Source organism: Chiloscyllium punctatum, chromosome 36 (assembly GCF_047496795.1).
Source record: "Chiloscyllium punctatum isolate Juve2018m chromosome 36, sChiPun1.3, whole genome shotgun sequence".
NCBI classification, from domain to species: Eukaryota; Metazoa; Chordata; class Chondrichthyes; order Orectolobiformes; family Hemiscylliidae; genus Chiloscyllium; species Chiloscyllium punctatum.
This window is the reverse complement of record NC_092774.1, coordinates 25602386-25623915: the sequence shown is the minus strand read 5'-3', so window position 1 is coordinate 25623915 and position 21530 is coordinate 25602386. Positions and strand designations below refer to the sequence as shown.

General features: G+C 45.6%; 1 protein-coding gene across 1 annotated transcript in view; it reads left to right on the top strand.

Moving 5' to 3' along the window:
- The window catches only part of LOC140460924 (uncharacterized), a 43485-nt gene extending 28146 nt beyond the window's left edge, over positions 1 to 15339 (top strand). The window contains exons 3-4 of the mRNA XM_072555653.1: positions 11248 to 11276; positions 13917 to 15339. Coding sequence (XP_072411754.1) covers positions 11248 to 11276; positions 13917 to 14697 — 810 coding nt within the window. The 3' untranslated portion in view covers positions 14698 to 15339. The remainder of the gene's footprint in view (positions 1 to 11247; positions 11277 to 13916) is intronic.
- The last annotated feature ends 6191 nt before the right edge of the window (positions 15340 to 21530 follow it).

The window sequence follows — 21530 nt, the reverse complement described above, 5'->3', positions numbered from 1 at the left end:
CCCTAAAGCATCAGAGGCTGAGGGGTAATAAGGGGTGTGGATAGGGTGATTATCCAAGGTCTTTTGCCTCGTGTAGGGGAGTCCAGAACTAGAGGGCATATGTTTTGAGGTAAGTGAGGAATGATTTAACAGGGACCTGAGGGACAGGGGATGCATGTATGGATTGAGCTGCCAGAGGAAGTGGTGGAGGTACAATTACAACATTTTAAAAAGCATCTGAATGGGGATAAGGAATGAGAAGGATTTAGAGGGGTATGGGCCAAATGATAGCGAATGGGACTTGATTAATTTCTGATATCTGGCCGAATTGGGCCAAAGGGTATGACTCTAATCTTCTTCGGTGAAAGCAGAGGTATGGTTGTAAAGACTAGACTTCCAGAGTAGCTTTCAAGGATGTTTTGCCCTTACTGGGAGCAGAAGTTAGTGAAATCTTTCCTTTGTGAAACAGTGAGTGAGTACATCTGGGATTTTGGTGGAAAGTGGGAATTCATTGCACTGTGGGGATGAGGTGCTTTAAGATTTACCAGCAGGAAGTAAAGTGTGCTGAATGGGGAGCTGAGTGAAGGGTTAGGTGGGTCTTTATTTTAAACTGCTCATGACTTCCAGCCTCCAACATTGTATTTCCATCAGAAGGAGCGGTGAATCAGTAACTGGTATTGTTACTGGTTTTTCGGTTTTCAGTACCGCAGGTATTACATTGTTTCCTGATGTTAGCGCGGATGAAATGATATCAGTCCGAGCCCAGAGTGTGGTTCACCAATCGGTAACGTTTATTGATACAGTAACACCGGCGGAGACCAACCGAATCTCGGCTGTTCTGTTGTTCCTGCGCGCTGCTACACATTATATACCTTTCTTTGTCAGGATGTAAGGATTTTGATTATGAAAGGGATGATAGTTCCCCATCATCGCTGGAGTAGGTGCAAATGGTGGGTTTCCTGCCATCCCAGGAGAGTTGCAGTGTACACACAATAGGGTGCTAATTGGATTATGTAAACGGCTCCGGGTACTATCTGCTTGTCTCTCTCTGTGAGGGCTGGGGGCTAGCACCTCACTTTGTTCCCTTGGGGTGCTGGTGTGTATTAGTCTGTTTGTTCCTGTCTGGTGGATGCCTGTCCTTTGTGTCAGGATGGTTCTGTATTGATGAATATGGGTGTGTTTCAGTCAGTCTCTTGATTTGATTAGGAGATGGGTTTCCATATTAATTAGCTCTGGAGTTTCAGTCTATGAGTCATGGTTAGTGTCTGGACTAGTGTGGATTTGATCTGTCCTCTGGCTCCCATCTCCCGGTCACGTAGGCGGACCAGCAGCTGCTGAGTTCAGTGGGTTTAAGCTGCGGCTGCCGTTTAAAACACAAAATGAATTCTTATAGTTTTACTGATGTAGGCATAGTCCTGTGGCAAATGCGGGCGGCTCTGATGCCCGCTTGCACTGAGCATTGTAAAGTTTACTGTCAGCAGTGGGAGGTGTAGGCTGTATTCACAAGAAACAATCAAGCAGTTAGATAACACACATTCGAGAGGGAAGGTTGGCATTTGTCTTTCGATTTGCAGAAGGTGGGAGGTTCTAGGTGCTGTGATCCGGGGCAAACACAACTCCGAGTAATCATTGAATCTCGATAGTGGGGAGGCAGGACATTCTCCCCATCAAGTCCACACTGACCCCTCTGAAGAGTATGCCACCCAGAGCCACTCCCACCTGACCCCTACCCTATCCAGTCAAGTAAGTGGGTGAGACTCAGCTTCAGGATGAGGGGGAGTAGATTTAGGACAGGTGAGGAGGAACTGCTTTTCTCGGACAGTAGTGAATCTGTGGAATTCTCTGTCCAAGGAAGCAGTAGAGGCAGTTTCATGAAGTATATTCAAGACATAGTTGGATGGGTTTTTGCATGGTGGGGGAATGAAGGGCAGTTGGAACAATACAGGGAGGAGGAGCAGAGATGATAGATAGATCAGCCATGATCTTAATGAATGGTAGAACAGACTGGATGGGCCAAATAGCCTTCTCCTGCTTTGATTACTATGAAACTATAACCCTGCATTTCCCATGGCTAACCCACCTAACCTGCACATCCCTGGACACTGTGGGCAATTTAGCATGGCCATCCAAATCAAGGTCGATGACCAATGTAGTGATGTGGAAAATGAACATCAGAGAACAATAAAGAGGGACAAGGAGAGTAAATGTACCAGCAATCAAATTTGGATTCTAAAGATCATAAAAATCGAAATTAAGAATGGTGTTGCTGAATGTGTGCTGCATTGTAACAAAAGTGAATGGATTGACTGCACACATTGAAGAGAATAATTATGGTCTGAGACTCCTTAGAGACATGGCTTCAGGATGACAAGGATTGGATCCAAATGGGAAGCTAGACAAAAGCAGAGCTAATCAAGGCACTGATCACAGGATAGTCTGGTGTTAGCTGATTTTCAGGTCCTGATTTTTCTGTCCTCTGTTGATCTCGCTGTTCCCACTGACTAAGATGTCGGTCTGTTCTCAGCTCTGCTGAAGCTTTCTTTCCTCCCTGACCACCCGCCCCCACCTTTTACACCTTCCAGAACAATAAAACACTCAATCAAGACCCAACCCAGAACCTCCCAGCCTGTCAACCACCCAGCGTGTAGTCATAGCAGGAAATCAAACAAGAAAAATGAAACAAAATTACAAATAAATAGGTGCTGGTGCTTAATGTCTGTTCATCAGAAAGCAAACGAGAAATAGGAGTCTCCCAGGATTCTTATAGTGCCCTAATTGAGGAATTCTGTCTCCTTTGCATATAACTGTTAGTACCCAGCTATGATTTGCAGCAATATTTATTTCAATAGAAGTAAAGCATCTTATCAAATAGACACAGAAATCGTCTTTTTCTTTCTCTCATGTACACACACACATATACATATAAGTCTATGGGAGTGAATTTGAACTTGCAGAATGGTATTTGCAGATACATTCTAGTTTGCTCAAAAACTGCATAATCTGCAGGTAGTCAATCCATGTAATAGTTTGTAAATTCCACTTTGGGAATAGAACCAGGCTGACACAAGGTTGGGATACAGACGGACTCTGACCTCACACCTTTTAATACATTGTCTGAGCTGAGATGTCACCTTTTGTTATAAAACCATGCATGATCACAAAGGTTCTGGATTAGTGGTGCTGGAAGAGCACAGCAGTTCAGGCAGCATCCAAGTAGCTTCGAAATCGACGTTTCGGGCAAAAGCCCTTCATACCACAAAGGTGGCTTACAGGAAGTTCTGGGATTTAAATATAAATGGTACCTGTAACCCATTTTCAAAGATGAAAGACTTAACAATCTGGGTTTGTTCAATATATCATTTCAGTGACAGGACACTAATGTTTTGCTATAAATTCTGTGTTTATGATTGTAATCTCCACAACCACCTGAAGGAGCAGCACTCCGAATGCTAGTCCTTCCAAATAAACCTGGTGGACTCTAACCTGGATTTGTGAGATTTTTAACTTTGTCCAGGTTAGGATGGATTGGCCATGATAAATGATAAATTATCCATAGTACACAGGGATGTTCATGTTTGGGTGGGTTAGCCATGAGAAATGTGGGGTTGTTAGGGTGAGATAGTCTTTGGAGGGCCAGTATTTATTTGATGGGCCAAATAGCCTGCTTTCACATTGGTAGGGTTCTAGGACACCCCTCGCCCCCTCAAAAGGAGCATTTTTATGTGCATCTACTCTGTCAAGCCCCTTTCAGAATTCTACTGATTAGATTACTTACAGTGTGGAAACAGGCTCTTCGGCCCAACAAGTCCACACCGACCCGCCGAAGCATAACCCACCCAGACAGACTCTGACCTTCATCTAACCCTATGGGCAATTTAGCATGGCAAATTCACCAAACCTGCACATTTTTGGACTGTGGGAGGAAACCGGAGCACCCGCAGGGAACCCACGCAGACACTGGGAGAATGTGCAAACTCCACGCAGAGAGTCACCTGAGGCGGGAATTGAACCCGGGTCTCTGGCACTGAGAGGCAGCAGTGCTAACCACTGTGCCACCGTGCCGCCCACTGGCTTCAATAAGATCACTCTGGATCATAGAGGAATACAGCAGAGAAAGAGACCCTTCTGTCCAACTTGTCCATGCTGACCAGGATACCCAAACTAAACTAGTCCCACTTGCATGCGTTAGGCCCATATACCTCAACCTTTCTATTCATGTACCCATCCAAATGTCGTTTAAACATTGTAACTGTACCTGCATCTTCTACCACCTCAGGAGGTTCATTCCACACACAAACCACCCTCTGTGTCGAAACAGTTTTGTGCGGGTTCAGTTGAATTTGCCAAGCTAAATTACCCATTGCGTCCAGGGGTGTGCAGGTTGGGGTGGACTGACCATGCTAAATTACCCATGGTGCCCAGGGATGTGCAGGTTGGAGTGGATTAGCCATGCTAAATTACCCATAGCGCCCAGGGGTGTATAGGTTAGGTGTATCATTCAGGGGTGAATGTAGATCAATAGGGGTAGGGGAATGGGTGTGGGTGGGTTACTCTTCGGAGGGTTTGCATGGACTCGTTAATGGTAGGGCCCTGGGTTGTGATGTAGAACAGAGACATGAGAGGATTTAGGAATATAGTTCTTTGAAAGTTGCATCACTGGTAGACTGGTGGTTAAGAAGGCTTTTAGCACCATTGCCTTAATTGTTCACACCGTTGAGTGTAGGAGTTGGGACATGTTGAAGTTGTACGGGGTGTTGGTGAGGCCACTTTCAGAATATTGATTACACTTCTGGTGGCCCTGTAATTAGAAGATTGCTGACAATGTGGAAGTAAGCCATTCAGCCTATCGAGCCCACACTGGCCCTCCGAAGAGCATCCCACCTTCTTACCCTGTATTTCCCATGGTTATTCCACCCTAACCTGCACATCCCTAGGGACTATGGGTAATTTAGCATGGTTAATGCCCCTAACCTGTACAAAGTTTAAAAATCACACAACACCAGGTTTGAGTCCAACAGGTTTGTTTGGAAGCAGTAGCAGTAGGTGGTTGTGGAGAGTAAGGCCATGATCACACAATTTATTGCCAAACAAATCCAGTGTCATGGAGATGTGATACATTAAACCATTTAGAGAGAAATCTTTCATGTTTTGGAATGGGTTTCTGTTCTTTGGTATGTTAATCCCAGAACCTGTTTTTAAGTAACTTTCTCAAGAATGTAATTTAAATGCAGAGCTTTTCTAACAAAAATGTGAGACTGACTCGACATTGGGACCCAGACAGAATTCACACTTGTTGATGGATAGGCTGAGACTTTTTTCACTGGAGCATTGGAAGTTGAGAGGTGAAGATGTAGAGTGCGTCATTACCAAGTTTGCAGATGACACTCGGATTGGTGGAGTAGCAGATTATAGATTGGAGAGTTGGGAAGAGAAATGGCAGATGGAGTTCAATCCAGACAAATGCGAGTGATGCATTTGTGAAGATGCAATTCAAGAGTGAACTATACTGTAAATGGAAAAGTCCTGGTGAAAATTGATGTACAGAGAGATCAGGGTGTTCAGGTCTATTGTTCTCTGAAGGTGGCATCGCATGTCAGAGTGGTCAAGGTGGCATACAGCATACTTTCCGTCATCTGGCAGAGTACAAGAGTTGGCAGGTCATGTTAAAGTTATTTAAGATTTTGTTCAGCCATGTTTGGAATACTGCGTACAATTCCGGTCACCACATTTCCGGAAGGATGTGGATACTTTGGAGAGGGTGCAGAGGAGGTTCACCAGGATGTTGCCTGATATGGAGAGCGCGAGCTATGAGGAGAGGTTGAGGAGATTAGGATTATTTTCGTTGGAAATGAGGGGGGTGAATGAGGCCTACAAAACGGGTGAATAGGAAGAATTTTTTTTTCCCAGAGGAGAAGACTTAATTCCTAGGGGTCATGAGTTCAAAGTGAGAGGGGAAAGGTTTGAGGGCGATATACACGGAAAGTTCTTTTATGCAGAGGGTGGTGGGTGCCTCAAATGCATCTCCAGCGGAGGCAGTAGGGGCAGAAACGATAGTCATTTAAGATGTATCTATACAGATACATGAATGGGCAGGGAGCAAAGGGATACAGATCCTTTGAAAATAGGCGGCAAGTTTAGATGGAGGATCTGGATCAGCATAGCCTTGGAGGGCTGAAGGGCCTGTTCCTGTGCTGTAAGGTTCTTTGTTCTCTTTACAGCGATTTACAAAACCATGAGAGGCATAGATAAGGGAGCAAATTAAGGTGAGAGGAGAAAGATTTCAAAAAGACGTGAGCACCTTTTTTGTTTAAAGAGAGTGGTTTGCGTGTGGAATGAATGTCCAGAGGAAACGGTGGATGCAGGTACAGTTACAGCGTTTAAAAGGATGAGTACACAGAATAAGTTCTGAGGTCTATGGGCCAAACACTGGCAGGTGGGACTAGTTTAGTTTGTGAATATAGTCAACATGGCCTAGTTGGACTGAAGGGTCTGTTTCTGTGCTGTCTGATTCTGTAACTTCTGTACTGGTTATGGGGAAAATTATTTTCTTGCTTTCCCCCATAAACATCCACTTTGTTGTTCAAAAATCAGATGAGCTCAGCCTTGAATATATTCAATGATCCCCTAACTGCAGGAAGACATCCCCATTTCTGAACTCAATTCCTCTTGCTAATATACCACTTGCCTTGCTGATTGCTTGCTGCACCTGTCTGACAACTGGCATTGACTGGTGTAGAAGGACGCTGAGGCCCCTTTGTACGTCCATGCATCATTCCTGATGAAGGGCTCGTGCCCGAAACGTCGACTCTCCTACTTCTCAGATGCTACCTGATCTCCTGTGCTTCTCTAATGCCACACTTTTCAACTCTGATCTTCAGCATCTGCAGTTCATACTTTCTCCACATCCCAATATATCGCCATTTAAACAATGCACCTCCTTTTGGCAGTTTATTTTAACACAACAAGGGCTATAACTTCACATTGTGGTACTGTATTTGCCATGTGTTTGCCAATTGAGTCACAGATGTGGACCAACATTTCCCGACTCTGTCCCCTCCCTGGATTCACATGCTTTCTTTTCTTTGTTGCTGCAAGTCAAAAATTGAAGCCTAGAATGAAAAAAAGAAATGGAAAAATGGGTGAGAAAAGAGAATGCCATACTCACGATGGTGGTTAGAGGAAGGAAGTTGCAGTCTGGGGTGAAGCTCGATCTTCATTCAGAGAGAGAGGGAGGAGCAGCAGCTTCAAAAGCTCATGGTCCACCTTCCGCAGTCTGACAATAGGGGGGCTTTGATTGGCAGGAGGACCAGGCCCCTTGCAGTCCTCCCTGGCTTCTCATTGGTCCATTTGAAGAAGGATGAGGAGAAACTTCTTCACCCAGAGAGTGGTGACTGTGTGGAATGCTCTGCCCCAGAGGGCAGTGGAGGCCCAGTCTCTGGATTCATTTAAGAAAGAGTTGGATAGAGCTCTCAAGGATAGTGGAATCAAGGGTTATGGAGATAAGGCAGGATACTGATTAAGGATGATCAGCCATGATCATATTGAATGGTGGTGCAGGCTCGAAGGGCAGAATGGCCTACTTCTGCACCTAATGTCTATTGATTTGCGCAGTTTCTGCAGACAGCGAAGAGCATGTGACACCGGTGAACGTGCGCAGTATGCGCTATGGAGATGCTGCTCCTGACGGATTTGAAGTGTCCAAATGCTACAATTGCCCCCCCCCCCCACTCCTTCACTTGACATAACTGCATGCTCCTCACTATTTTTGATGTTCACCTTGCCTATACCCCTCATGATTTTATAAATCTCCAATGAGGTCACCCCTCAACCTCCTGTGCTCCAGTGAAAAGAGTCCCAGCCTCTGCTTATAACTCAAACCCTCCAGTCCTGGCAACATCCTGGTAAATCTTTACTGAACCCTCTCTAATAGAATTCTTCCTATTATAGGACCACTAGAATCATTCTCCATATTCTAAAAGTGGCCTCACCAACATCCTGTACAACCTCAACATGATGTCCCAACTCCAACACTCAACAATGTGAACAATTAAGGTAAGTGTGCTGAATGCCTCCTTAACCGACCTCCCAACCAGTGATGCAACTTTCAATGAACTATGTACCTGAACCAACTCCCCCACCATATCTCTCTGTTCTACAATATAACCCACTAACTGTACCAGTCCCGCCCGCCCTTATTTTAGCAAAATGCAACTCCTTGCTTTTATCTACCGTATACCTCTCTTGTACACCCGCGCTCTCTCTCTGACACACACACCTTCTCCCTTCTTTCCCCCCCAGCACACTACCCTCTCACAGGCTTACATTCCATCACACACACTTTACCAAGCATGCGCGCGCACACACACACACTCTCTCTCATGCACACACACATATATATAATGATGGGGTGTATTTGCAGATGTATTCAATTTTGCACAAAAAAGTGCACAATATGCAGGCAGTCAATCCATTTACTGTTTTATAAATTCCTACTTTGGAAATAGAACCAGTGAGATTTAAGGTTGGGATACTGACAGACTCGAACCTCACACCTTTCATGCATTGTCTGAGCTGAGATGTCACCTGTTTTTAAAAAAGACCTTAAGTCATCTCGAGAATATGACTTAATAATCGTTTTGGGATTTACACATTAATGAACTAAAACCTGCAACCTGTTCTAAAAGATGAAAGACTTAACTTAATCTAGGTTTGATCAATATATCCTCTCAGTTGCATAATACTGTGATCTTTTGCTATAAATTCTGTTGTCTTATGATCCTGCTCCACAGCTTCCTGATGAAGGGGCAGTGCTTCGAAAGTTAGTGCTTCCAGGTAAGCCTGTTGGTCTATAACCTGGTGTGTGATTTTTAACTTTGTCCAACCTTGTCCAACACCGGCACCTCCACGCCGTTCCTAGTGAAGACAGCCCACACCTTCCAGTGCTACCAGTAAATTTTATAATACTGATGAAACTATGCAGTACCTGCACTCCTGAAAAGTTTACAATTTCTAGCGAAACTAGCTACTCATTCACTTCTCAATCTGATACATGACTTTGGAAACTTAGTGCAGGAGGTTTAAAGAAATGAGCAGCTTTAAAACAAAAACCTCTTGGAGCTCAAAGCTTTCAATGAGAGTCTGAGCTCAACCGTAAGTTCAGGTAACCTTTGTGACCCAACTTTGTTACAGCTTCAGATTTCCACCCCCCCCCACCCAACAAAATGGCATAGAAAAAGTAGCTGATTTTTTTTTCTTTAAAACAACTCAAGGTCAAAGCGCCCACACTAGCCCCCTCCACTCACCACCTGGGAGGCAGTGTAGAGTCAACCACATGCTATGTGTCTGGAGTCACGTGCAGGCCATACCAGGTTAAGGCTGGGACAACTGAATGAATCCTTTCCCACAACAGCAGTTTCCTTCACTAAAAAGGGCATGACTAAATCAGCTGGGGGTTTTCTCCCACCACACCCCCCCCCCCCCCCCCGAAAATGGTTTCATCGTTAGATTCGGAACTCCAGATGGCTGACCAAATTCCAATTCCGCCATCTGCCATGGTGGGATTCAAACCCAGGAGTCCCTGGAACTGGTTTGATAGTCCAGTTGATTATGGCACTCTGCAGTCCCTCCTTCAGTTCCCCTGTGATGGCACATGAACCCGCAGGTGGGAGGGCTGGGTAAAGCCTTTCCTGCACTCAGGGCAACTAAAGGGACTCTCCCCGGTGTGGACCTGCTAGTGGGTCAGCAGGGCAGAAGAACTGCTGAAGATCTCCCCACACTTGGGGCAGCTGAAGGGCCTATTTCGTCCCCCCCCTCCGCGTGTTGATCCGCCTGTGGGTCAGCAGGTGAGATGAATTGCTGAAGCCCTTCTCGCACCTGGGGCAGAATGGCCTCTCCCCAGTGTGACTCCGCCGATGAGTCTCCAGGACAGATGGGGCTCAGAAGCCTTTCCCGCAGTCACGACACTTCCACGGTTTCTCCACGGGGCAGGATTCCTTGGGTTTCTCCATGGCTGAAGCTTCAGTTGCACACAAACACATGTAGAGCCCCTCCCTGCCGTGAATTCCTCTTTCCAGGCCGTATAACTGTTTCGGGCTCCACACTCGATGCACTGCAACAGTAGGGTCTCTCATCCAGTCCCACTGATGCTGAAGATATACTCAAACAGGAACCAAAAAGCTTTGCTGCTTCTCACAGAATCATAGTTGAAAATCCTTGCTGTCCCAGTGGTTTGAGTTGCTTTCGGGCATTGATGTCAAAGTGAGGACTGCAGACACTGGAGAGTCGGAGTCGGAAAGTGCAATGCTGGAAAAGCACAGCAGGTCAGGCAGCATCTGAGGAGCAAGCGAGTCAATGTTTCGGGCCTCAAAATCTCTTGATTTTGAAACTTCTGTCTTCACATCTTCAAATAAAAAGAGACTGTAAAAGTCATCACTGTCAGTCCAGGGTAGAAAAGAAAATGTAAAGTAAAAACAGAAAACTTCACCTCCTTCCCAATCTCTATCCTTCTCTCCCTCCTCACCCGGGTAATTAAGACACATACCTGAGTTTGCAGAGTCTGCTCTCTCCCTGGATTCACTCTAGTTGCTAAGGGCTTTTGCCCGAAACATCGATTTCGAAGCTACTTGGATGCTGCCTGAACTGCTGTGCTCTTCCAGCACCACTGATCCAGAATCTGGTTTCCAGCATCTGCAGTCATTGTTTTTACCTCGTTGCTTCAAGTAAACCAAACTTCATCCCACCTTTCCCCTGCTCTCTCCATCCCAGGATGAAGAGTTGCCAAAGGGAGCGAGCTTCACTCCGACATTGTTGACGTCACAATGGCCCTGTCAGTGTCACGGGGCGGATGAGGGGGGAGGAGCATGGGCAGTGCACGGCCAACAGCAGGCACCAGCACTACGCCTGCTCCAGTCAGCTGGCCCGCACTACGCCTGTGCTGCCTTGCACAGTTTGCAATAATCTCTTCCCCTTCAGAGAATCCCCACAGTATGGAAGCAGGCCACTCGGCGCAAAGACTCCACACCGACGCTCTGAAGGGTAATCCACCCATGCCCATTCCCCTACACCTATTGCTCTACAATTACCCTGACTAATACACCTAACCTGCACATCCATGGGCACTATGGGTAATTGCGTATGGTCAATCGCCCCTAAACTGGACAAAGCTAAAAATCTCACAACACCAGGTTAAAGTCCAGCAGTTTATTTGGAAACACTAGCATTCAGAGCACTGCCTCTTCATCAGGTGGTTGTGGAAAAGAAGGTCCTAAGGCACAGAGTTTATATAAAAACATTACAATGTCCTGCCACTGAAATGACATATTGACCAAATCTGGGATTGTTAAGTCATTCACTGTTTAGAATGGTTTGCAGCTTTCATTTAATATGTAAATCCCAGAACTTCCTGGAAGGGACCTTTGAGAAAGCTTAAGGTTTTCATAACAAAAAGTGACATGTCAGTTCAGACAAAGCATTAAAGGTATAAGGTCAGACAGAGTCTGACTGTTTCCCAATCTTGAGTCAGACTGGTTCTATTATCAAAGTGGAATTTACAAAATATTATATGTATTGACTGCCTGCAGATTGTGCATGTTTTTGAGGAAAATAGAATATATCTGCAAACATCATACTGCAAATACAAATTCACCCCCATGGACCTGTGTGTGTACAAGTTAGAGAAAAAGTCTATTTCTGTGTTGTATATCTCTGTTAGTTTATTTGATAACAGATGCTTTATTTCTGTTGGTGTAAATGTTGGGGTAAATCATAGGTGGGTACTAAGTAGTTAGATGTAAGGGGGAGAGAATTCCTCAAGTAGGGCACTATACGAATCCTGGGAGACCCCTATTTCTGATTTACTTCCTAACGAACAAACATTAAGCATGAGCACCTATTTATTTCTAATTTGGTTTCATTTTTCTTCGATTCCCTGCTATAACTACATTCTCTGTCTGGTTGACAGGCTGGGAGATTGTTGGTTGGATTTCGATTAACTGAATGTTTTATTGTTCTGGAAGATGTAAAAGAGGGGTTAAAGTTTCAGCAGAAAGCCAGCAGAGCTGAGAACAGGCCAACATGTTATCTGTGGGAACAGGGAGACCAACAGAAGACAGCGAAATCAGCATCTGAAATCCAAGCTGACACCAGACTACCCTGTGATCAGTGCTTTGATTAGCAGTGCCAACCCTCTACCTTTATCGAGTTTCCCATTTAACTATTCCTTTGATATTCAGAATCAAGTCCTTGTCATCCTGAAGCCATGTCTCTCTAAGGAGTCTTAGATCATAATTATTCTCTTCAATGTGTGCAGTCAATTAATTCACTTTTGTTACAATGCAGCACACATTCAGACACGCCATTTTTAGTTTCAATTGTTGTCATCTTTAGAATTCAGTTTTGATTGCTTGGACATTTACTCTCCTTGTCCCTTTCTATTGTTCTCTGAACACTTTCCACGTCATGACATTGCTCACTGGCCTTGATTTGGATTAGCCATGCTAAATTGCTCATAGTGTCCAGGAATGTGCAGGTCAGGGTGGATAGGCAATGTTGAATTGTCCCATAGTGCCCAGGGATGTGCAGGTTAGGTGCATTAGGCAGGGGTAATTGTAGAGCAATAGCTGTAGGGGAATGGGTATGGGTGTGTTAACCTTCAGGGGGTCAGTGTGGACTTGTTGGGCCGAATGGCCTGCTTCTACACTGTGGGGATTTTCTGAAAGGAAGAGATTTCTGCAAACTGTGCAGGGTGAATCTCCCTCCCTCTGGGAAACTCTTTATCCTGGGTGGGAAGGGAGTGGGGAAGGAAATCAGTTTACTTGTAGCAACCAGAGTGAATCCAGGGAGGGAGCCAACTCTGCAAACTAAGATATGTAAAAATAAGGACTGCAGATGCTGGAAACCAGAGTCTAGATTAGAGTGGTGTTGGAAAAGTACAGCAGGTCAGGCAGCATCTGAGGAGCAGGAAAATCAGTGTTTTGGGCAAAAGCCCTTCAAGATATGTGTCTTAATTACAGGGTGAGGAGGGACAGCAGGCTCGGGTGGGGCTGTTTCCCTAGTGCCAGAGACTGAGGGTGACCTTAGAGATTTTAAATCATGAAAAGAAAGGACCGTGTAAATAGACAAGGTATTTTCCCTGGGATGGTGGAGTCCAGAATTAGAGGGTAATAGGTTTAGGGTGAGAGTCGGGGTGTGGAGATTTAAGAGACCAAAAGAGTACCATTTTCATGGAGAGAGTGGTGCGGGGTATGGAATGAGCTGCCAGGAGAATTAGTTAGAGCAGAGTGAGAACAGAGGGGGGAAGAAAGAGTGGGATGATGCATTCGGTTTTGTGGAATAACGAAAGAAAAGAATGTTCCGCACAAAGAAGCTTGTTCTGAATTTCTCCCCTGGACTGACAGTGATGACTTTTGTAATCTCTTTTTCCAGAGTAATTGAAAATCTGAAGTCCAGAGTTTCAAAAACCACAGGTGAAGGGCTTATGCCTGAAGCATCGACTCTCTTCTGCTTCTCAGATGCTGTCTGACCTGCTGTATTTTTCCAGCTCCGCACTTTTCGACTCTGACTCTCCAATGTCTGCAATCCTCACTTTGACATCAATGTCTCACTGTCACTCGATCCATTGGGACCGCAACAATTTTCGACTATCCTTCTGTGAGAAGGTGCAAAGCTTTTTGGTTCCTGTTTCGAGTACGTTTTCAGTATCAGTGGGATTGGATGAGAAACCCTACTGTTGAAGCGCATTGAGTGTGGAGCCTGAAACCGTTATACGGCCTGGAAAGAGGAATTCACTGCAGGGAGGAGCTCTATACATGTTTGTTTGTTGCTGAAACTTTGGCCATGGAGAAACCTGAGGAATCCCGCCCTGTGGAGAAACCTTGGAAGTGTGGTGACTGTGGGAAAGGCTTCCGTGCCCCGTCTGATCTGGAGACTCATTGGCGCAGTCACACCGGGGAGAGGCCATTCTCCTGCACTGAGTGTGGAAAGGCCTTCAGCGATTCCTCCACCCTGCTGAGACACAGGCGGGTCCACACAGGGGAAAGGCCGTTTAGCTGCCCCGAGTGCAGGAAGGCCTTCAGCAATTCCACTGACCTGTTGACCCACCAGCGGGTCCATACGGGGGAGAGGCCCTTCAGCTGCCCTGAGTGCAAGAAGACCTTCAGCAATTCCTCCACCCTGCTGACTCATCGGCGGGTCCACTCTGGGGAGCGGCCCTTCATCTGCCCCGAGTGCGGAAAGGGCTTTACTCAGGCCTCTGCCCTGCTGACCCACCAGCGGCTCCACACAGGGGAGAAACCGTTAACCTGCCCTGAGTGCGGGAAGGCCTTCAGCAATTCCTCCGACAGGCTGAAGCACCAGCGGGTCCACACGGGGGAGAGGCCCTTCAGCTGCCCCAAGTGCAGAAAGGCATTCAGCAATTCCTCCAATCTCCAGACCCACCAGCGGGTCCACACAGGGGAGAGGCCCTTCATCTGCCCCGAGTGTGGGAAGGGCTTTACGCAGGCCTCCAGCCTCCAGATCCACTGGCGGGTCCACGTAGGGGAGAGGCCCTTCAGCTGCCCAGAGTGTGGGAAAGCCTTCAGCCATTCCTCCAACCTGCTGGCCCACCAGCGAGTCCACACTGGGGAGAGGCCGTTCATCTGCTCTCAATGTGGGAAGGGCTTCACTCGCTCCTCCCACCTGCAGAGGCACCAGCGAGTTCATGCCCCATCGCAGGGGGATTGAAGGAGCGAAGGCCGAGTGCCATTATTGACTGGACTATCAACCCAGTTCTGGGGAGACTCTGGTTCGAATCCCACCACGGCAGATGACTGAATTGGGATTCGGTCAGAAATCTGGAGTCAGAATTGAACAATGAAACCATTTTTGGTGTTGGGGTGGGAGAAAACCCTACCTGATTCACTCCTGCCCTTTTGTGGAAAGGAAACTGCCGTTGTGAGAAAGGATTTACTCAGCCATCCCAGCTGTATCCTTTACCTGGTCTGGCCTACACATGATTCCAGACCCACAACAGTGTGGTTGTCTCTACACTGTGCTCCTCTTCCCTCCCCCACTCCCCACCCCGACAGTTGAGTGGAAGAAACTTGGAGACAGGGTGTGGATCGAAATTGCTAAGTGAGGCAATACTTCCTATGGATTAAGGATGTACTAAGGATCCAATTACAAAGGGACAACTCTGTGCTGACCAATAATGAAGAAAGGTTTGGTGGGTGGGGGGGGTCGCACTGGTTGTTGGTAAGGGGACTGTGTGTGCTCAACTTTTAGTTGTTTAAAAGATATCAACTATTTTTTCTATGCCTTTTTCCTTGGTGGGGGAGATCTGAAGCTGTAACAACGTTGGGTCACAATAAAAGTTACCTGAACTTAGTGCTATGTTCAGACTCTCATTGAAACCAAGAGGTTTTTGTTTTAAAGCTGCTCATTTCTTTCAGTCTTCAGCACTAAGTTTTCAATGTCATGTATCAGATGGAGCAGTGAATAAGTAGCTGGTATCATTAGAACTTGTAAATTCTTTCAGGAGAGCAGGTACTGCGTCATTTCATTTACTGGCAGCAGTAAGGTGTATTCACTAGAAACAATGTTGGACTGGGGTGGGCAAAGTTAAAAATCACACATCAGGTTATAATCCAACAGGTTTATTTGGAAGCATTACCTTTTGGAGCACCACTCCTTCATCAGGTGTTTGTTCAGAATAAGGTTATTCAGAATTTATAGCCAAAGGTGTCCAGTGTCATGGAGATGTGATTCAGTAAACAAATTTAGATCAAATCTTTCATCTTTTAGAATGAGTTTCTGTTCTTTGGTATATTAATCCCAGAATTACTTGTAATTTAAATGCAGAGCTTTTCTAACAGGAATGTCATTCTGACTGGACATTGGGACCCAGACAGAATTCACACCTATTGTTAGAAAAGCTCTGCATTTAAATTACATTCTGAATTGGGTGATCTGCAACATTGAAAATAGCTACAATGATACATTCAGAAACATTATTAAAGTCCGAAAGCATCGTTAAAGTTTAAAAGAAATCTTTCTGAAACTTGTATTGAAATCTGCGCAGTTAGGCCACAGCTCAGGACAGGCTGTAAGGGGTGAATGGCCTTTTCCTAGTCTTGTGAAATTGGTTCCATCTATGTCGAAATAGAGCAAAGGAGTTGTAGAGTCCAGGCCAACCAGAGATCCTAAATTAATCTAGTGACCCATTTGCCAGCACTTGGCCCATAACCCTCTTAATCCTTCCTGTTCATGTTTCCATTTAGATGCATTTTAAATGTTGTAATTGTACCAGTCTCTGCCTCTTCCTTCGGCAGCTCATTCTATACACGTACCACCATATGTGTGAAAAGGTTGCCCCTTAGGTCCCACATAAATCTTTCTCCTCTCGCCCTAAACCTATGCCCTCTAGTTCTGGACTCACCCTCATCCCACCTTGGAGATAAGACATACAAAAGTTGAGTAGCCAGACAAAATGCAAAAGGAATAAAATGTCGAGCCGCAGGAGCAATACAAAATTGCGACTCTACCCTTTTTAACTCCTTTTGGCATTTGGACACTTAAAATCTGTCAGTGACACCATTCCCACAGAGTATACTGCACATGCTCCTCGGTGTCAACAAGCACTGCGCATAATTGCCGGTGTCAGCAAAAGACTGCGCATACTTGTTGCCCGCAGAAGAGGTGGGCGATTATATTCTGATGGACCAATAGGAACTCCTGGAGGACCACAAGGAGGATTGGTCCTCCTGCCAATCAGAAGCCCCCTATTGTCTGAATGTGGAAGTTGGACCATGAGCTTCAGAACCTGCTGCGGTTGCTCCTCTCTCTCTGAATGAAGATTGAACTTTAGCCCAGTCTGCAACTTCCGTCCTCTGTCCAACATCTGAGAGTATGGCACTCTTTTCTTGCCCTTTTTTTCCATTTATTTTTCAAATTGGGGTTTAATTATTGACTTGCAGTAACTGAAAGGAGAGGGAGTGAATCCGGGGCGAGGGGATGGGAGGACAGACTATGGAAAAGTTTGTCCAGCTCTGTGTCTCCATTGGCAAAATAGACAGGCTGGAGGCTGGAAGAACACAATGAGTCAGGCAGTCTCAGGAGGTGGAGAAGTTGACGTTTTGGTTCTAAGCTGCCTTCAGGACTGGGAGTGGGTGCAGGGGGAGCTGCAGAACAAGGGTATGATGGGGGCAGGACGGTGATTAGATTAGATTAGATTACATTACATTATGGAAACTGGCCCTTCGGCCCAACAAGTCCACACCGACCCGCCGAAGCGCAACCCACCCTTTCCCCTACATTTACCCCTTACCCTAACACTACGGGCAATTTAGCATGGCCAATTCACCTGACCTGCACATCTTTGTGATTGTGGGAGGAAACCAGAGCACCCGGAGGGGACCCACGCAAACACGGGGAGAACGTGCAAACTCAGTCGCCTGAGGCGGGAATTGAACCTGGGTCTCCGGCACTGTGAGGCAGCAGTGCTAACCACTGTGCCACCCATTATGTGGGGATTGGTGAAGACAGGTATATGACCTAATATAGCTTTTAGCTTTGACAAAGGGTCAGTTAGATTCGAAATGTCAGCTCTTTTCTCTCCTTACAGATGCTGCCAGACCTGCTGAGGTTTTCCAGCATTTCTTTTTTGGTAGACGGTATGACCTGGTTGGTCAATGGGAGGAATAAATCTGGTTGGTGGCAGGGGGAGGGGCCGTGAAGGGAAGTTACTTGAAATTGGAGAACTCAATGTTGAGTCTTCTGGGCTGTAGGCTGCCCAGGCGGAAGAGATGTTATTCCTCCAGTTTGTGGTTTGGTTTGTTGTGGCGATGGAGGAGGCCAAAGATGGTCATGTTAGAAAGGGAGTGGGAAGGGGAATTAAAATGGGTGGTGACTGGGAGGTCTGGTTGGCCTCTGCGGACCCAGCTGCAAGGCTTGGCAAACCGTTACCCAAGTTTGCACTCAGTCTGACGGAGGTAGAGGAGACCACAATTGGCAAACACGTGGCCTTTACTTAAGTATAGCCTTTGCTGTGAAAGAAGCAGCAGAAAGGGGGTGCATTGTTTCTACGGTGATATATTGGAATGTGGAGAAAGTGAGAACTGCAGATGCTGGAGATCAGAGTCGAAAAGTGCAGTAGGTCAGGCAGTATTCGAGGAGCAGGGTAGTCGACGTTTAAGTTAAGAGCCCTTCATCAGGAATGATGTGTGAATGTACAAAGGGCCCTCTATGTCCTTCTACATGAGTCAATGTCAGTTTCAGACCTGTGCAGCAAGCAATCAGCATGTAAAGTGGTATAAAGGGTATTGGCAAGAGGAATTGAGTTCAGAAGTGGGGATGTCTTCTTGCATTTAAGGTGTCATTGAATATATTCAAGGCTGAGTTCATCAGATTTTTGAACAACAAAGAAGTGGATGTTTTATGGGAGAAGGAAACAAAATGCTTTTAAGACTGGTATAGAGTCATACAGCACAAGAAACAGACCTGTCAGTCCAACTTGTCCATGCTGACTATATTCAAAAACTAAACTAGTCCCACCTAGTTTGGCCTATACCCCTCCAAACCTTTCCTATTCATGTACTTATCCAAGTGTATTTTAAACATTCTAACTGTACGTGCATCCTCCACTTCCTCTGGACATTTGTTCCACCCACACACCACTCTCCAAAAAAGAAGCCCCTCATATTTTTTTAAATCTTTCTCCTCATGTTAAGAATTGGCTCCCTAATCTTGAAACCCCCACCCAAAGGAAACAGCACCTGCTATTCACCTCACCTATACCCCTCGTGATTTTGTAAACCTCAGTCTCCTATGCTCCAGTGAAAAACGTCCTAGCCTAGCCATCTAAATGTTGGTATATTTGTATCCAGTTATTGATGCGTTCAATGCTGGTGCAGGCTGGAAATACTGAATGGCCTACTCCTGCTCCCAATTCTCTCATTCTGTGGCCAGGACAGCAAGAGACCATAAAACAAAGGAGCAAAAATTGGGTCATTCAGCCCATCAGGTCCGCTCATACCATTCAAATGTGGCTGATACACTTCTCAACCCCATTCTCCTGCTTTCTCCCTGTAATCCTCAATCCATTTGATACTCCAGAATTGTCTCCCTCAATCTGAAATATTGTGATCTGGCCTCCACAGCTTTCTGTAGCAATGAATTTCATCGATTTTCCCCACTCTCTGGCTGAAGATGTTTCTCCTTAGTTCCATTTTAACGGGTATTCACTTCACTCTAAGGCTGTGCCCTCGGTACCTAGTCTCTCCTACCAGTGGAGATATCTTCCAACGTTCAGTCTGTCCAGGCTGTTCAGTATTCTGTATGTTTCAATTAGATTTCCACCTGAGTGTGGGCCTGTTAATCAACATGAACCAGACCCTTCAGGGTGAGGTACAGTAGGGATTAGGTTCAGCAAAGTGAGAATTGGGGAAGTGTGTGGGATGGAGATTATCAGTTTCTAGAGAAGTGAGAAAAAGGAGAGTTCACTATAAATTAGAATTTATCCGGTGGCCAATGGGCTGGGAAGTGCCAGATGGAATTTGACTCAGAAATTTGTGCTGTTGCATTTTGGACAAGCAATCCAGGCAGGACTTACACAGTTAAGGCGAGTGTTGCAGAACAAAGGCATCTTGGAGGGCAGGTTCATAGTTACTTGAAAGTGGAGTCTCTGGTAAGACTAGTGAAGAAAGTATTTGGTATGCTTTTCCTTTTTGGTAAGAGCATTGAGTATAGGAGTTGACAGGTCATGTTGCGGTTATGTCACTTTTGGAATACAGCATTCCGTTCTGGTTTGCCTGATATAGGAAAGATGTTGTGAAACTTTGACAGGGGTTGGAAAAGATTTCCAAGGCTATTGCCAGAGTCGGAGGTTTTGAACTACATTGAGTGGCTGAATAGGCCAGTGAAGTTTTCCCTGGAGCATCGGAGGCTGAGGGGTGATGTTAAAGAAGTTTATAATGAGCATAAATCTTTTCCCCAGGGTAGGGGAGTCCAGAACTAGAGGACATATGTTTGAGGTCCGAGGGGAATGATTTAAAAGGGACCTGAGGGGCAAATATTTTGAGCAGAGTGGTGCATGTATGGAACAAGTTGCTAGAGGAAGTGGTGGAGGCAGGTACAATTACAACATTTAAAAGACATCTGGATAGGTACATGAATAGGAAGGGTTTAGAGGAATATAGGCCATATGCTGGCAAATGGGACTGGATTGATTTCGGATATCTGGTCGATATGGACGAGTTGAGCTCAAGGATCTGTTTGCATGCTTTTTGCTTTCACTGAAGATGATATTCAAAGTGTGGTTATGAAGACTGGATTTATAGAGCAGCTTTCAAAGGTGGTTTGCCCTTACTAGGAGCAGAAGACGTTGCAGTGAAATCTTTCATTTGGGAGACAGCAACTGAGTCAGTGATTAGATCTGGGATTTTGGAAAGTGGGAATTCATTGCACTGTGTGGATGAAGTCATACCCTATTCACTCATTTCTGCTGGCAGATGAGACTAGGTTTCCAGCATCTGCAGTCATTGTTTTGACCTAGTTGATTTTCACCTTACTGTGAATCCTCTTGCAAGGATGCCTGCCTTGAAGGAGTTTTCCTCCTCTCTACAAGAATCTCTGAGTCCATCTCCCACTGCAACTCGATGCTACTTTCTCCCCACCCCCACCCTCTCCTTTATCTCTCTCTACCCTGCAGGCATTCTGCTTGTATTCCTGATGAAGGGCTTTTGCCTGAAACATCCATTTATTTATTTATTTTCTTTCCTGCTCCTCTGATGCTGCCTGAACTGCTGTGCTTTTCCAGTGCCACTCTAATCTAGAATCTGGTTTCCAGCATCTGCAGTCATTGTTTTTACCTTCAAAATTAGGCGGAGTAGATTTAGGACAGAGATGAGGATCTCTCTCTGTGAGAATGTGAGATTCTCTGCCCAAAAAAGCATAGAGGCAGCTTCATTGAATACATACACGACACAGTTGCATGGGTTTTTGCGTGGTAAGGGAACTAAGGGTAGTTGGGATAACGCTGGGAGGAGGAGCTGGGACAATGGATAGATCAGCTCTGATCTAAATGAATGGCGGAGCAGGCTGGATGGGCCAAATGGCCTTCTGCTTCTATTACTATGAAACTATAACCCTGCATTTTCCATTGGCTAACCACCGAACCTGTACATCCCTGGACACTCTGTGCAAATTAGCATGACCACTCCAAATCAAGGCCGGTGAGTCATGCAGGGATGTGGAAAATGAAAATCAGAATGATAGAAAGGGACAAGGAGAGTAAATGTATCAGCAATAAAAACTGGATTCTAAAGATCACAAAAATTGAAACTAAAAAGGGTGTGTCTGAATGTGTGCCATATTGTAACAAAAGTGAATGAATTGACTGCACACATTGAATAAAATAAGTACAATCTGAGACTCCTTACAAAGACATGGCTTCAGGATGACAATGATTGGATCCTGAATATCGAGGGGCTAGTTAAATGGGAAGCTAGGTAAAGGTAGAGGGTTGGCACTGATCACAGGGTAGCCTGGTGTCAGCTCTGATTTCAAGTTTTAATTTCTCT